General features: G+C 42.6%; 1 protein-coding gene across 1 annotated transcript in view; it reads left to right on the top strand.

Moving 5' to 3' along the window:
* The window catches only part of LOC139563184 (ALK tyrosine kinase receptor-like), an 819,033-nt gene that overhangs the window by 714,646 nt on the left and 88,059 nt on the right, over positions 1-16,328 (top strand). Inside the window, exon 15 of the mRNA XM_071381520.1 lies at positions 3,748-3,886. Within this exon, the coding sequence (XP_071237621.1) occupies positions 3,748-3,886 (139 nt within the window). The remainder of the gene's footprint in view (positions 1-3,747; positions 3,887-16,328) is intronic.

The following is a 16,328-nucleotide window of genomic DNA, read 5'->3' as shown; positions in this document are numbered from 1 at the left end:
CAATGTAAAATAGTAAAAATAAAGAAAAACCCTTGAATGAATAGGTGTGTAACGGCAGTCCTCCTCCTCTTCATCTGAAGAGGAGGAGTAGTGATCGAACCAAGGCGCAGCGGGTTGTGAATACATGATGAATTTTATTTTAAATAAACAAAACGAACAAACACGAAAACGAACTATACTTGAAAATGATACAAAATAACAAAACGAAAGTAGACAGACCTGAACAACGAACTTACATACAACGTGAAGAACGAAATGAACAGGAACAGACTACATGAAATGAACAAACCGTAAACAGTCCCGTATGGTGCAAACATCGACACAGACACAGGAGACAACCACCCACAAACAAACACTGTGAACAGCCTACCTAAATATGACTCTCAATTAGAGGAACGCCAAACACCTGCCTCCAATTGAGAGCCATACCAGGCAACCCTAAACCAACATAGAAACAGATAACATAGAATGCCCACCCAAACTCACGTCCTGACCAACTAACACACAAAACTAAACAGAAAACAGGTCAGGAACGTGACATAACCCCCCCCTCAAGATGCGTACTCCGAACGCATCACCAAAAAGTCCAGGGGAGGGTCTGGGTGGGCATCTGACCACGGTGGTGGCTTAGGCTCCGGGCGTGGTTCCCACCCCACCATAATCAATCCCCGCTTCCTTAGCCTCCCCACAATGACCACCCTCCAAATAACCCCACCTAAATTTAGGGGCAACACCAGAATCAAGGACAGCTCTGGGACAAGGTAGCTCAGGACATAGGGATAGCTCAGGACAGAGGGAGAGCTTAGGAGAGAGAGGTAGCTCAGGAGAGAGAGGTAGCTCAGGATAGAGGGGCAACTCCGGACTGAAGGGCAGCTCCGGACAGAGAGACAGCTCTGGACTGAGGGGCAGTTCAGGATTACTAGCCGCTTCTGGCTGAGGGACAGCTCATGGCTGACTGACGGCTCTGGACGCTCATGGCAGGCTGACGGCTCTGGACGCTCATGGCAGGCTGACGGCTCTGGACGCTCATGGCAGGCTGACGGCTCTGGACGCTCATGGCATGCTGACGGCTCTGGACGCTCATGGCAGGCTGACGGCTCTGGACGCTCATGGCAGGCTGACGGCTCTGGACGCTCATGGCAGGCTGACGGCTCTGGACGCTCATGGCAGGCTGACGGCTCTGGCTGCTCATGGCTCTCTAACGGCTCTGGCTGCTCATGGCTCTCTGACGGCTCTGGCTGCTCATGGCTCTCTGAAGGCTCTGGCTGCTCATGGCTCTCTGACGGCTCTGGCTGCTCATGGCTCACTGACGGCTCTGGCTGCTCATGGCTCGCTGGCGGCTCTGGCAGATCCTGTCTGGCTGGCGGCTCTGGCAGATCCTGTCTGGCTGGCGGCTCTGGCAGATCCTGTCTGATTGGCGGCTCTGGCAGATCCTGTCTGATTGGCGGCTCTGGCAGATCCTGTCTGGTTGGCGGCTCTGGCAGATCCTGTCTGACGGGCGGCTCTAGCGGCTCCTGTCTGGCGGACGGCTCTAGCGGCTCCTGTCTGGCGGACGGCTCTGTAGGCTCATGGCAGACGGGCGGCTTTGCAGGCTCATGGCAGACGGGCGGCTTTGCAGGCTCATTGCAGACGGATGGCTCAGACGGCGCTGGGGAGACGGATGGCTCAGATGGCGCTGGGGAGACGGATGGCTCAGATGGCGCTGGGGAGACGGATGGCTCAGATGGCGCTGGGTAGACGGATGGCTCAGACGGCGCTGGGGAGACGGATGGCTCAGATGGCGCTCGGGAGACGGATGGCTCAGATGGCGCTGGGGAGACGGATGGCTCTGGCCGGATAAGGCGCACTGTAGACCTGGTGCGTGGTGCCGGAACTGGAGGCACCGGGCTAAGGACACGCACCTTCATACTAGTGCGGGGAGCAGGGACAGGGCACACTGAACTCTCAAAGCGTACTCTATACCTGGTGCGTGGTACCGGCACTGGTGGCACCTCAGGACTAGTACGGGGAGAAGTGACAGTGTGTACAGGACTTAGGAGACGCACAGGTGGCTTAGTGCGTGGGGCCGGAACTGGAGGCACCGAACTGGATACACGCACTATAGGGAGAGTGCGTGGAGGAGGAACAGGGCTCTGGAAATGCCCTGGTAGCCCAGTGCGTAGTGTAGGCACTGTAGGTACTAGGCTGGGGCGGGGAGGTGGCACCGGAAATACCGGACCGTGCAGGCGTACTGGCTCTCTTGAGCATTGAGCCTGCCCAACCTTACCTGGTTGAATGCTCCCGGTCGCCCGCCCAGTGCGGGGAGGTGGAATAACCCGCACCGGGCTGTGTAGGCGAACCGGGGAAACCATGCGTAAGGCAGGTGCCATGTATGCCGGCCCGAGGAGACGCACTGGAGACCAGACGCGTTGAGCCGGCCTCATGACACCTGGCTCAATGCCCAATCTAGCCCTACCAGTGCGGGGAGGTGGAATAACCCGCACCGGGCTATGCACACGTACAGGAGACACCGTGCGCTCTACTGCGTAACACGGTGTCTGCCCGTACTCCCGCTCTCCACGGTTAGCCTGGGAAGTGGGCGCAGGTCTCCTACCTGCCCTAGGCCCACTACCCCTTAGCCCCCCCCCAAGAAATTTTTGGGAGTTACTCACGGGCTTTTCGGGCTTCCGTGCAAGACGCGTCCCCTCATAACGCCGGTTCCTCTCTCTATTTTCCTCCGCTCTCCGAGCTGCCTCCAGCCGTTCCCATGGACGGTGATTTACTTTAGCCCATGGTCCTTCTCCGTTAAATATTTGCTCCCAACTCCACAAGTCCTGTATACTTGCCCGTTGCTCCAAATTACGCTGCTTGGCTCTGGATTGGTGGGTGGTTCTGTAACGGCAGTCCTCCTCCTCTTCATCTGAAGAGGAGGAGTAGTGATCGAACCAAGGCGCAGCGGGTTGTGAATACATGATGAATTTTATTTTAAATAAACAAAACGAACAAACACGAAAACGAACTATACTTGAAAATGATACAAAATAACAAAACGAAAGTAGACAGACCTGAACAACGAACTTACATACAACGTGAAGAACGAAATGAACAGGAACAGACTACATGAAATGAACAAACCGTAAACAGTCCCGTATGGTGCAAACATCGACACAGACACAGGAGACAACCACCCACAAACAAACACTGTGAACAGCCTACCTAAATATGACTCTCAATTAGAGGAACGCCAAACACCTGCCTCCAATTGAGAGCCATACCAGGCAACCCTAAACCAACATAGAAACAGATAACATAGAATGCCCACCCAAACTCACGTCCTGACCAACTAACACACAAAACTAAACAGAAAACAGGTCAGGAACGTGACAAGGTGTGTCCAAACTTTTGACTGGTACTATATATAAATATTTGAATATATATGTATGTGTGTATGTATAAAGATTAAGTAGAATAACAGACTAGATGCAGTAAAATGCCTAACCTGGTACCAGATCTCCTGTTCACACCCCTCTTATTGGCAGATGAAACCTGGAAATTGTTCTAAGCTAATTTCCTGCAATTCTACACGTTTTGCCAGTTTCAAAGCTAATTTTCTGCAATTCTACACATTTTGCCATACCTTATGTGTGATCTTATGGTACCAGGGATCAAATGGGTTCCAATTATTTAATTATTTTTGTCGGTCGTCTGTTGAGTTTGGCTCTGCTAGAGGTTGATAACATCACACTGACTAATTTGCCATGGCAACAGGTGCAGAGGGGTGTCCACATCCCCCTGATCATCGCAGGTGGGGGTGGGGGACGTGGGTACAGCAGCCAATCGGACAGCCAGGATGAGCTGATGGACAACCCCAAGGTACCAGGGCGCAACGGGAAGTCTGGAGCGGCAGGTAAATCACTGTGTGTATTGTGTAGAACTGCTTGACTATATGTGTGCTTCCGTGTGCATGCGCCAGACCTGGGATGTCTACAGTTGTAACTATGGTTTGTGGAAAGTAACAACATTTCTGGGGGATCGAAGTTACTTTGGAGATGACAACAACAAAAAATTACAACTTAAAACTATTTGAATACAGATCTGAGAAAGCAACTATTTTTTCAAACTATTTAAATACAGATCTCAAGAAGTGACAACTTTTCTGAAAGTATTGGATTGGCTGCCATCTACTAATGCAGGGCTGTATCTGGAACTGCTTGTTGAAGATATAAATATTATGAGTAGAGCTCACAATGACCTATACTATTCCAATCTATCTGACAGTCAAACAGTATTTGATCTACACAATACATTTGTATCTGAACATTCTGTAAATGTCCATCCTCCTGAATGTCCATTGCCCCAGGTGTACATAATCAAGTCAAACCAACTAACCAATGATATGTTGTACAGATAAATACGTTTTGTCACTCAACTACTGTATGATTCAACATGCCACTGAAAAGGTAAAAAGCTGCAATTTATTTTATGATACCTGAAAATACTCCTGTTTAATTCAAAGCCCATTGCAAACAGCAAGTTGGATGATTACATAGCAACTTGTCCAGTGTTAAAACAAATAATAACACAGTGTGTTAATAAATCAACACTGAAAGTGTGGATGCTGTGGACTCATATAGACACCGAAACAGTGTTAACTTAATACACTGCTTACTTTGAAGCCTCATCACGTACAGTGTTTCCCAGAGTGCCTTGCCATTCAAGTAAATTGTAGAGTTACCACCCATGACTGTATTTGTTAGTGACAAATACAAATGGTTGTTGCATTCATCCATTTTAAGTCCTATGGACTTCACCAAGTGAGATCATAAGTGATTATGTTATCGTACAAAAATATATAATTTAACACAATACCATACGTATTTCTTAAGGCCTTATTTTGAGGGCCTGTTTTTAGCCTAATACAGGGGCCTGAAACTCATACACATCACTTTGAAACAAAGCCACGCCCATCATTATCATATTTACGAAGTATGCTCTATTCCAAGTCAATTTTTTAAATGTATTATTTTTTGTTTCAAGATCTATGTTTGATTGATTACTCTTATGCTACACAAAGATAAATAACATACATTTTTCTAAACTAATCCAATCAGTTAGTTTTTTTGCACTCGTTACTGAAATGTATGCAACAGTTTAAAAGTCTTATAATCCAAACAATTTATGTAATAGATTATGCTATCAGAAAGCAACTTCCAGAGTTCTATGTAACAACAATGTTGTTATTGTAATAATCAAGTTATTATTATTAAGTGTTACTGTATTATGTCTCACTTATGAAAATACACTGAGTATACCAAACATTAGGAACATCTTCCTAATATTGATTTGCACCCACTTTTTGCTCTCAGAACAGCCTCAATTTGTCAAGGTGTCGATAGCGTTCCACAGGCATGCTGGCCCATATTGACTCCAATGCTTCCCGCAGTTGTGTAAAGTTGCCGGATGTCCTTTGGGTGGTGGACCATTCTTGATACACACAGTAAACTGTTGATCGTGAAAACCCCAGCAGTGTTGCAGTTCTTGACACAAACCGGTACGCCTGGCACCTACTACCATACCCTGTTCAAAGGAACTTACATCTTGTGTCTTGCCCATTCACCCTCGGAATAGCACAAATACACAATCCATGTCTCAACTGTCTCAAGTCTTAAAAATAATTATTTAATCTGTCTCCTCCCCTTCACCATATTGCCACTCCTATTTGCCATATCTTCAATTCAAGCCTACTAGAAAGTGTGTGCCCTCAGGCCTGGAGGAAAGCAAAATAATAGTAAAGCCCCCTTTACTGGCTCAAATATCTGACCAATTTGCCTATTACCAACTCTTGGTAAACGTTTGACCAGATATAATGCTATTTTACAGTAAACAGTAAACAAATTGACAACAGACTTTCAGCACGCTTATAGGGAAGAACATCAAATTGTATTTGTCACATGCGCCGAATACAACAGGTGTAGTAGACCTTACAGTGAAATGCTTCCTTACAAGCCCTTAAAAATACCTAAAATACCTTACAAGCCCTTAACCAAAAAATACCTAAAAAAATAAGAAATAAAAGTAACAAATAATTAAAGAGCAGCAGTAAAATATCAATGGCGAGGCTATATACAGGGGGTACCAGTACAGAGTCAATGTGCGGGGGCACCGGTTAGGCAAGGTTATTGAGGTAATTTATACATGTGGGTAGAGTTATTAAAGTGACTTATGCATAGATAATAACAGAGAGTAGCAGCAGTGTAAAAGGGGGGGGGGGGTTATGCAAATAGTCTGGGTAGCCATTTGATTAGATGTTCATTAGTCTTATGGCTTGGGGGACGAAGCTGTTTAGAAGCCTCTTGGACCCTAGACTTGGTGCTCCGGTACCGCTTCCCGCGCGGTAGCAGAGATGTGGCTAGAGTCTTTGACAATTTTTAGGGCCTTCCTCTGACGCCACCTGGTATAGAGGTCCTGGATGGCAGAAAGCGTGTCCCCAGTGATGTACTGGGCCGTACGCACTACCCTCTGTAGTATCTTGCGGTCGGAGGTTGACCAGTTGCCATACCAGGTAGTGATGCAACCAGTCAGGATGCTCTTGATGGTGCAGCTGTAGAACCTTTGAGGATCTGAGGACCCATGCCAAATCGTTTCAGTCTCCTGAGGGGGAATAGGTTTTGTCGTGCCCTCTTCACAACTGTCTTGGTGTGCTTGGACCAAGTTAGTTTGTTAGTGATGTGGACATCAAGGAACTTGAAGCTCTCAACCTGCTCCACTACAGCACCGTAGATGAGAATGGGGGCGTGCTCTGTCCTCCTTTTCCTGTAGTCCACAATCATCTCCTTAGTCTTGATCACGTTGAGGGAGAGGTTGTTGTCCTGGCACCACACGGCCAGGTCTCTGACCTCCTGGGTATAGGCTGTCTCGTCTTTGTCTGTGATCAGGCCTACAGCTTTTGTGTCATCGGCAAACCTAATGATGCTGTTGGAATCGTGCCTGGCCGTGCAGTCATGAGTGAACAGGGAGTACAGGATCGGACTGAGCATGCACCCCTGAGGGGCCCCCATGTTGAGGATCAGTGTGGCGAATGTGTCGTTACCTACCCTTACCACCTGGGGGCGGCCCGTCAGGAAGTCCAGGATCCAGTTGCAGAGGGAGGTGTTTAGTCCCAGGGTCCTTAGCTTAGTGATGAGCTTTGAGGGCAGTGTGGTATTGAATGCTGAGCTGTAGTCAATGAATAGCATTCTCACATAGGTGTTCCTTTTGTCCAGGTGTGAATGGGCAGTGTGGAGTGCAATAGAGATTTAATCTTTTGTGGATCTGTTGGGGCAGTATGCAAATTGGAGTGGGTCTAATGTTTCTGGGATAATGGTGTTGATGACCACCCTTTCAAAGCACTTCATGGCTACAGATGTGAGTGCTACGGTCCGGTAGTCATTTAGGCAGGATAGCTTAGTGTTCTTGTGCACAGGGACTATGGTGGTCTGCTTGAAACATGTTGGTATTACAGACTCAGACAGGGAGAGGTTGAAAATGTCAGTGAAGACACTTGCCAGTTGGTCAGCGCATGCTCGGAGTACACTTCCTGGTAATCCGTCTGGCCCTGCAGGGTTGTGAAAGTTGACCTGTTTAAAGGTCTTACTCATATCGGCTGCGGATGGTGTGATCACACAGTCGTTCGGAACAGCTGATTCTCTCATGCAGTTTTCAGTGTTACTTGCCTCAAAGTGGGCATAGAAGTAATTTAGTTTGTCTGGTAGACTCGTGTCACTGGGCAGCTCTCGGCTGTGCTTCCCTTTGTTGGGGAGGGCGAGGGAGAGCTTTGTGCGCATTTCTGTGTGTGGAGTAAAGATGGTCTAGAGTTTTTTTTACCTCTGTTTGTACATTTAACATGCTGGTAGAAATGAGATAAAACAGATTTAAGTTTCCCTGCATTAAAGTCCTAGGCCACTAGGAGCGTCGCTACTGGATGAGCATTTTCCTGTTTACTTATGGCGGTATACAGCTCATTGAGGGCGGTCTTAGTGCAGCATCGGTCTGTGGTGGTATGCAGACAGCTACGAAAAATACAGATGAAAACTCTCTCGGTAGATAGTGTTGTCTACAGCTTATCATGAGATACTCTACCTCAGGCGATCAAAACTTTCAGACTTCCTTAGTTATCATACACCAGCTGTTGTTTACAAATATACATAGACAGCCACCCCTTATCTTACCAGAGGCTGCTGTTCTATCCTGTCGTTATAGTGTATAATTCGCCAGCTGTATGTTATTCATGTCGTTGTTTAGCCACGACTCGGTGAAACATAAGATGTTATAGTTTTTAATGTCCTGTTAGTAGGATATACGTGCTTTTAGTTTGTCTAATTTATTATCCAGCGATTAGTACGGATGGCAAAGGCAGGTTATCCACTTGTCGGCGGATCCTCACAATGTTCCCCGATCTCTTTCCTCGATACCTCTTCCATCTTTTTCTCCTGCAAATGATGGGGATGAAGGCCTGTTCGGGTGTCTGGAGTAAATCCCTCTCGTCTGACTCATTATAGAGAAATTATTTGTCCAGCTCAAGGTGTGTAATCACTGTTCTGACTCCCAGAAGCTATTTTCAGTCATAAGAGACGTTAGCAGCAACATTATGTACAAAATGAGTTACAAAAAATGTAAAAAAAAATGACAAAATAGCACAGTTGGTTAAGCGTCCATAAAAAAGCAGCCATCCCCTCCAGGAGCCATCCCCTTCGGCGCCATCTTCGACATTCAACAAGCACAGCACTTACACAAATGACTGATGATTGGCTGAGAGAAATTGATGATCAAAATATTGTGGGGGCTTGTTTGTTAGACTTCAGTGCGGCTTTTGACATTATTGATCATAGTCTGCTGCTGGAAAAATGTATGTGTTATGGCTTTACACCCCCTGCTATATTGTGGATAAAAAGTTACCTGTCTAACATAACACAGATAGTGTTCTTTAATGGATGCCTCTACAACATAATCCAGGTAGAATCAGGAATTCCCCAGGGCAGCTTTCTAGGCCCCTTTCTTTTTTATATCTTTACTAACGACATGCCACTGGCTTTGCGATGACTCGACACTATACATGTCAGCTACTACAGCAACTGAAATGACTGAAACACTTAACAAAGAGCTGCAGGTAGTTTCAGAATGGGTGGAAAGGAATAAGTTAGTCCTATATATTTCAAAAACTAAAAGCATTGTATTTGGGACAAATCATTCACTAAACCCTAAACCTCAACTAAATATTGTAATAAATAATGTGGAAATTGAGCAAGTTGAGATGACTAAACTGCTTTGAGTAACCCTGGATTTTAAACTGTCATGGTCAAAACATTTTGATACATCAGTAGCTAAGATGGGGAGAAGTCTGTCCATAATAAAGAGCTGCTCTACCTTCCTAACAGCACTATCAACAAGGCAGGTCCTACTTTTTAAAATCTTGTTTTGATATACTCAAAGGACCATTATTAGCTTGTTTTAACCACTCCTATATAAATGGTAGATTATCAGACATGCAACAAGAAGGTCTGATATCATTATTACTGAAACAGGACCCAAGTGGTATATATAAAGATCCAGTCCATTTACAAAATTGGAGACCTCTTACACTTCAGTGTTGTGATGGAAAAATCCTAGCAAAATGCTTGGCGCATAGAATTAAAAAAGTATTGTCAGATATTTTTAATCGTAATCAGACAGGTTTTTTACATGGACGATACATTGGAGATAATATAAGACAAGTACTGGAAACAATAGAACACTATGAAATATCGGGGACACCAGGCCTGGTTTTCATAGCTGAGTTTGAAAAGGCTTTTGATAAAGTACAACTGGAGTTTATATATAAATGCCTAGAATATTTCAATTTTGGGGAATCTCTTATAAAATGGGTTAAAGTTATATATAGTAACCCTAGGTGTAAAATAGTAAATAATGGCTACATCTCATAAAGTTTTAAACTATCTAGAGGAGTAAAACTAGGTTGTCCACTATCGGCATATCTATTTATCATTGCCATCGAAATGTTAGCTGTTAAGATTAGATCAAACAATAATATTTAAGGGATTAGAAATCCGTGGCTTAAAAACGAAGGTGTCATTGTACGCTGATGATTCATGTTTTCTTTTAAAACCACAATTAGAGTCTCTCCATGGCCTCTTAAAGGATCTAGATACTTTTGCTATCCTCTCTGGATTAAAACCAAATTATGATAAATGTACCAAATTAGGTATTGGATCACAAAAAAATTCACATTTTACATTACCATGTAGTTTACCAATTAAATGGTCTGACGGAGATGTGGACATACTCGGTATACAAATCCAAAAAGAAAGAAATGATCTCACTCCCCAAAGAATTTATAGAAAGTTTGTAAAAATAGATAAGATCTTGCTACCATGGAAAGGAAAATACCTGTCTATTTGTGGAAAAATCACCCTGATTAACTCTTTAGTCATATCACAGTTTACCTATTTGCTTATGGTTTTGTCTACACTAGGTGACCTGCTTTTTAAATTATATGAACAAAAAATATTCAATTTTATTTGGAATGGCAAGCCAGATAAAATTAAAAGGGCCTATTTATATAATGAATATGAATTCGGAGGGCAGATATTATTAAATATTAAAGCATTAGACCTCTCACTAAAGACATCAGTCATACAAAAGGTATACTTAAATCCAAACTGGTTCTCTAGTAAATTGGTAAGAATGTCTCATCCTATGTTCAAGAAGGGCCTTTTTCCCTTTATTCAGATTACACCTGCTCACTTTCGGTTGTTTGAAAAGGAATTAATCTCCAAAATATCTTTATGTTTTAAACAAGCCTTAGAAAGTTGGTTGCAATTTCAGTTTAATCCACCTGAAAGGACAGAACAAATAGTACAACAAATATTATGGTTAAATTCAAATATACTAATTGATTAAAAAAACTGTGTTTATCAAGGAAATGTTTAAAAAATGTATAATTTTAGTGAATGATATCATAAATAAGACTGGTGGAGTTATGTCACACATGCAGCTAACACAGACATATGTAAATGTCTGCTCTAACCAAAATTACAACCAATTAATTGCAGCATTACCACAAATATGGAAGAGACAAGTAGAAGGGGAAAAAAGTAAGGAACTTGTATGTCGGCCCTGTATTAAAGAACATAAATGGTTAAAGAAAAGTGTGATAAATAAAAACATATACAATTTTCATTTAAGGACCAAAAAACTAACAGCTGTGCCATATAAATTGCAAAATAGTTGGGAAGAGATTTTCGATGTACCCATTCCATGGCACATGGTTTATGAATTGATACGCAAAACAACGCCGGATTCAAAACTTCAAATTTTTCAATTTAAATTACTATACAAAATTCTTGCAACTAATAGAATGTTATATATATGGGGGATACAATCTTCCCAGCTCTGCAGATTCTGCTGTGAGGGGGCAGAGTCATTAGATCATTTATTTTGGTATTGTCCATATGTAGCTCGTTTTTGGTCACAGGTCCAGGAATGGCTGAAGAATTGCAACATTTGCCTAGAACTAACGCTACAGATACCAATACTGGGTGATTTGAAAAGCCATAGTCAATCAATCAATAATATAATAATTATTTTAGCAAAAATGTTTATTTTTAATTTACAACCTGTAGAAGCTATGAGAATAGGAAGGTTCAATTATTTTGCATCACAGCACAGTTGAAAAATATATGGCAAAGAGAAATCTGAAATGGATGATGTTGAGAGATAGATGGGAGGGGTTGAATGGAGCTGAAGGGTGGGACTAATAACAAAATAATCAATGTAAAGCATACGGGAGCTGTAAAATGTATATAGGTTCGGAACTTTTGTGAAATAGCACAGTTACAAATAGAAATCAAACTGGATGGACATCAGAAATAGAGGAAGGACTAAGAACAAACAAGAGAGAACTATTGTAAAGTAGACTGTGTCTGTAAAATGTGTATAAGATGTAAAAATTGAAGGTAAAAGCAGAAGTGTTTATTAGTTTACTCCAATTGGGGGATCGGTGGTAGGGTTTGCGGGGAATAATAATAAAGGTATATTCTTTTAAAAAGTATGTATGTCTACATAGGTATGTATATATGTGTATATGTATACATACGTGTATGGATATACAGCGGGGAGAACAAGTATTTGATACACTGCCGATTTTGCAGGTTTTCCTACTTACAAAGCATGTAGAGGTCTGTAATTTTTATCATAGGTACACTTCAACTGTGAGAGACGGAATCTAAAACAAAAATCCAGAAAATCACATTGTATGATTTTTAAGTAATTAATTTGCATTTTATTGCATGACATAAGTAATTGATCACCTACCAACCTACCAACCAGTAAGAATTCCGGCTCTCACAGACCTGTTAGTTTTTCTTTAAGAAGCCCTCCTGTTCTCCACTCATTACCTGTATTAACTTCTTAGCGCTAGGGGTCAGATTTTTTCTTTTTTTAATAACGTGGGATTTTGGCCCACTCCTCCATACAGACCTTCTCCAGATCCTCCAGGTTTCGGGGCTGTCGCTGGGCAATACGGACTTTCAGCTCCCTCCAAAGATTTTCTATTGGGTTCAGGTCTGGAGACTGGCTAGGCCAATCCAGGACCTTGAGATGCTTCTTACGGAGCCACTCCTTAGTTGCCCTGGCTGTGTGTTTCGGGTCGTTGTCATGTCCGAAGACCCAGCCACGACCCATCTTCAATGCTCTTACTGAGGGAAGGAGGTTGTTGGCCAAGATCTCGCGATACATGGCCCCATCCATCCTCCCCTCAATACGGTGCAGTCGTCCTGTCCCCTTTGCAGAAAAGCATCCCCAAAGAATGATGTTTCCACCTCCATGCTTCACGGTTGGGATGGTGTTCTTGGGGTTGCACTAATCCTTCTTCTTCCTCCAAACACGGCGAGTGGCGTTTAGACCAAAAAGCTCTATTTTTGTCTCATCAGACCACATGACCTTCCCCCATTCCTCCTCTGGATCATCCAAATGGTCATTGGCAAACTTCAGACGGGCCTGTACATGCTCTGGCTTGAGCAGGGGGACCTTGCATGCTCTGCAGGATTTTAATCCGTGATGGCGTAGTGTGTTACTAATGGTTTTCTTTGAGACTGTGGTCCCAGCGTTCTTCAGGTCATTGACCAGATCCTGCCGTGTAGTTCTATCCATCCCGGATCCGGGATCCTCCTCATCAAAAAAGCTGACTAGCATAGCCTAGCCTAACGGAACAGGGATATCATATAATATAATTTTCATGAAATCACAAGTCCAATACAGCAAATGAAAGATAAACATCTTGTGAATCCAGCCATCATTTCCGATTTTTAAAATGTTTTACAGCGAAAACACAATATGTATTTCTATTAGCTAACCACAATAGCCAAACACACAACCCCATATTTTCACCATGTTTCCACCGCATAGGTAGCTTTCACAAAACCAACAAAATAGAGATATAATTAGTCACTAACCAAGAAACAACTTCATCAGATGAGGTAATTAAGGTCAACAAGGCACACCTGACAATTGAGGAGTGACCCCAATTGGCTTGCTGCAAATGTAAAAGTGGTGACTAAACTCAACAAAAAGAAGAATAAATTGTATTATGAAGCCAAGATCAATGATGTAAAGAATGATGGGAAAAAACTTTGGAGTACTGTAAATTAAATCGCTTTTTCATCACAAAACCATTTGATGTTGCCAATTATTTTTATGATTACTTCATTGGAAAAGTGGGCAAATACTAACAATGAACAGTGAGCCATTGTACACATGTATAAAACACTAATAATGAAAGAAAAGCATTGCAAGTTTGAATTTTGTAAAGTTACTCTGGGTGAGGTGGGAAAACGATTATTGTTGATCAGCAATGACAAACATGGCATTGTCAACTTAGATGAAAAGCTACTGAGGATGGTAGCTGACTCTATAGCCACTCCTATCTGTCATATCTACAATCTGAGCCTACTGGATAGTCTTTAACCCCAGGCCTGGAGGGAAGCAACATTCATTCCGATTCCCAAGAGTGGTAAAGCAGCCTTCACTGGTTCTAACAGCAGACCTATCAGCTTGCTGCCAGCTCTTAGCAAACTGTTGTAAAAAATATTGTTTGACCAAATACAATGCCACTTTTCTGTAAATACATTAACCACAGTCTTTCAGCATGCTTATAGAGAAGGGCACTCAACATGTACTGCACTGACACAAATTACTGATGATAGATTGAAACAAATTGATAATCAGAACATTGTGGGAACTGTATTGTTAGATTTCAGTGCAGATTCAGAGCTTTCTATCTAACAGAACTCAAAGGGTTGTCTTTAATATACGCATCTCTAATGTCAAACGTAAACTGTGGTGTACGGCAGGGCAACTCTCTAGGCCCTCCACTCTGTTCTATGTTTACCAAAGAACTGCCACTGACATTAAACAAAGCATGTGTGTCCATGTATGCTGATGACTCAACCATATACGCATCAGCAACCACAGCTAATGAAGTCACAACTCTTAACAAAGAGTTGCAGTCTGTTTTGGAATGTGTGGCCAGTAATAGTCCCTAAGTTCTAGACCTGGTAATGAATGGTGTGGCTGTTGAACAAGTTGAGAAGACAAAATTACTTGGTGTTACCTTAGATTGTAAACTGATGGGGAGAGGTCTGTCCGTAATAAAGAGATGCTCTGCTTTTTTGACACCACATTCCACAAAGCAAGTCCTGTAGGCTCTAGTTTTATCTTACCTTAATTATTGTCCAGTCATATGGTCATATGTATTGTGCTGCAAAGAAATACCTAGTTAAGTGATAATATGAATACTATGCATGCCAGTCTCCCTTGGCTAAGAGCTGAGAAAAGACTGACTGCGTCACCTCTTGTTTTTATAAAACACATTAATGTGTTAGAAATTCCACATTGTTTGCAAAGTCAACTTACACACAGCACTGACACACACACTTACCCCACCAGACATGCCACCAGGGGTCTTTTCACAGTCACCAGGTCCAGAACAAATTCAAGGCAGTATAATACAGAGCCATGAGTGCATGGAACTCCCTTTCATCTTATGTAGCGCAAGTGAAGAGCAAACCTGGTTTAAAAAAACATATAAAGCAAAACCTCACGACACAACGTCTCTCCACCATGTGACCTACTTGTTGTGTATGTACTGACATGTTTGTGTAATTGATAGATGCACACACACTACATGCTAATGTTTTTAAATTGATTTAAATTGTGAAGTATTTTGTCTGTAATATCTTTTTTGTTATATGACGGACCCCAGTAAGACTAGCTGTCATTTTTGTCGCCAGGTAATGGGGATCCTAATAAATAAAATAATAGCATGTTTTCAGTGGCTTGTGCTCTGGAGTATCCTTTGGAGTGGATAGACAATGTTAGTTTACAGTATTGCCAAATCGGCTTGTATACAGTTATTATTTGTTTCCTGATTTTGGTCGCAGCAAGGACAGTTGGAAGTTTGATGTTTAGGGTTGAAGTTTGAGTTGCAAAATGCAAGGGATTTACTGTAGAATGTCGCATTGGATAAGATACACCAATTTTGGGTGTATTCCAGTTTTGCTTGTGTAGTTCTGTTTATGGCAATAGAAAATATTATTGAGTGAATTGTCCAACAGTAACAGTTTGAGTTTGTACTCAATTCATTAATTTAATTGGATTGGTAGTTATGTTTTAGTGTCTATATGAGGGTATGTCTGCCTGGGTGTACTCCAGGTAGACATCTGTTAAGTAAATAGTTTGACAGTCCTAAGAAAATGTGTTTGCTCCCAGATAGAAACATACATTAACATGGACACATCTATTTAAAAAAACATGTATTCTCAGTGCACTTCTTGTACTTCTATTCCATCCCTTATGCATGGGTTTCATAGCCCTGCTACCTCTGTGCATAGTCATATTTATCTTTCTTACTAGTAAAACAAGACAGGACAAGATGACAACCTTGCATGTCTATTCCTTCACATTTTTTCTCTTTCCTGTTCTACCCTGGGTGCAAACACAACGCCTCTCCATTACCGTTATTTTTTACACATCTCGGTATCCATTATTCACTTGTTTTGAGTCGACTGTACCTCGCAGAACATAATATATTGATTCGAGTGTTCAGTAGGCCTTAGGCTTACTGCGAGTGGAGCATGGTGAGCGCGGAAAGAAATATTCACTCTGCCTGTGCTGTTTGTTGCTGTCATTCATAGGGTGTTCTTTTTTACATGTTTTGGATTTACTTTTGTTTGTTTCATTCTCTCTGTAACCAAGAGGAGAAAGAGGAGGAGAAATTAGGGCAAGACGCAAGCCGGGAGAGTGTCTGTAGGTTTGAG

The sequence above is a fragment of the Salvelinus alpinus genome, chromosome 33, assembly GCF_045679555.1.
Source record: "Salvelinus alpinus chromosome 33, SLU_Salpinus.1, whole genome shotgun sequence".
Classification (NCBI taxonomy): domain Eukaryota; kingdom Metazoa; phylum Chordata; class Actinopteri; order Salmoniformes; family Salmonidae; genus Salvelinus; species Salvelinus alpinus.
The sequence above is the reverse complement of the archived record's forward strand: the minus strand, read 5'-3'. Positions and strand labels throughout refer to the sequence as shown.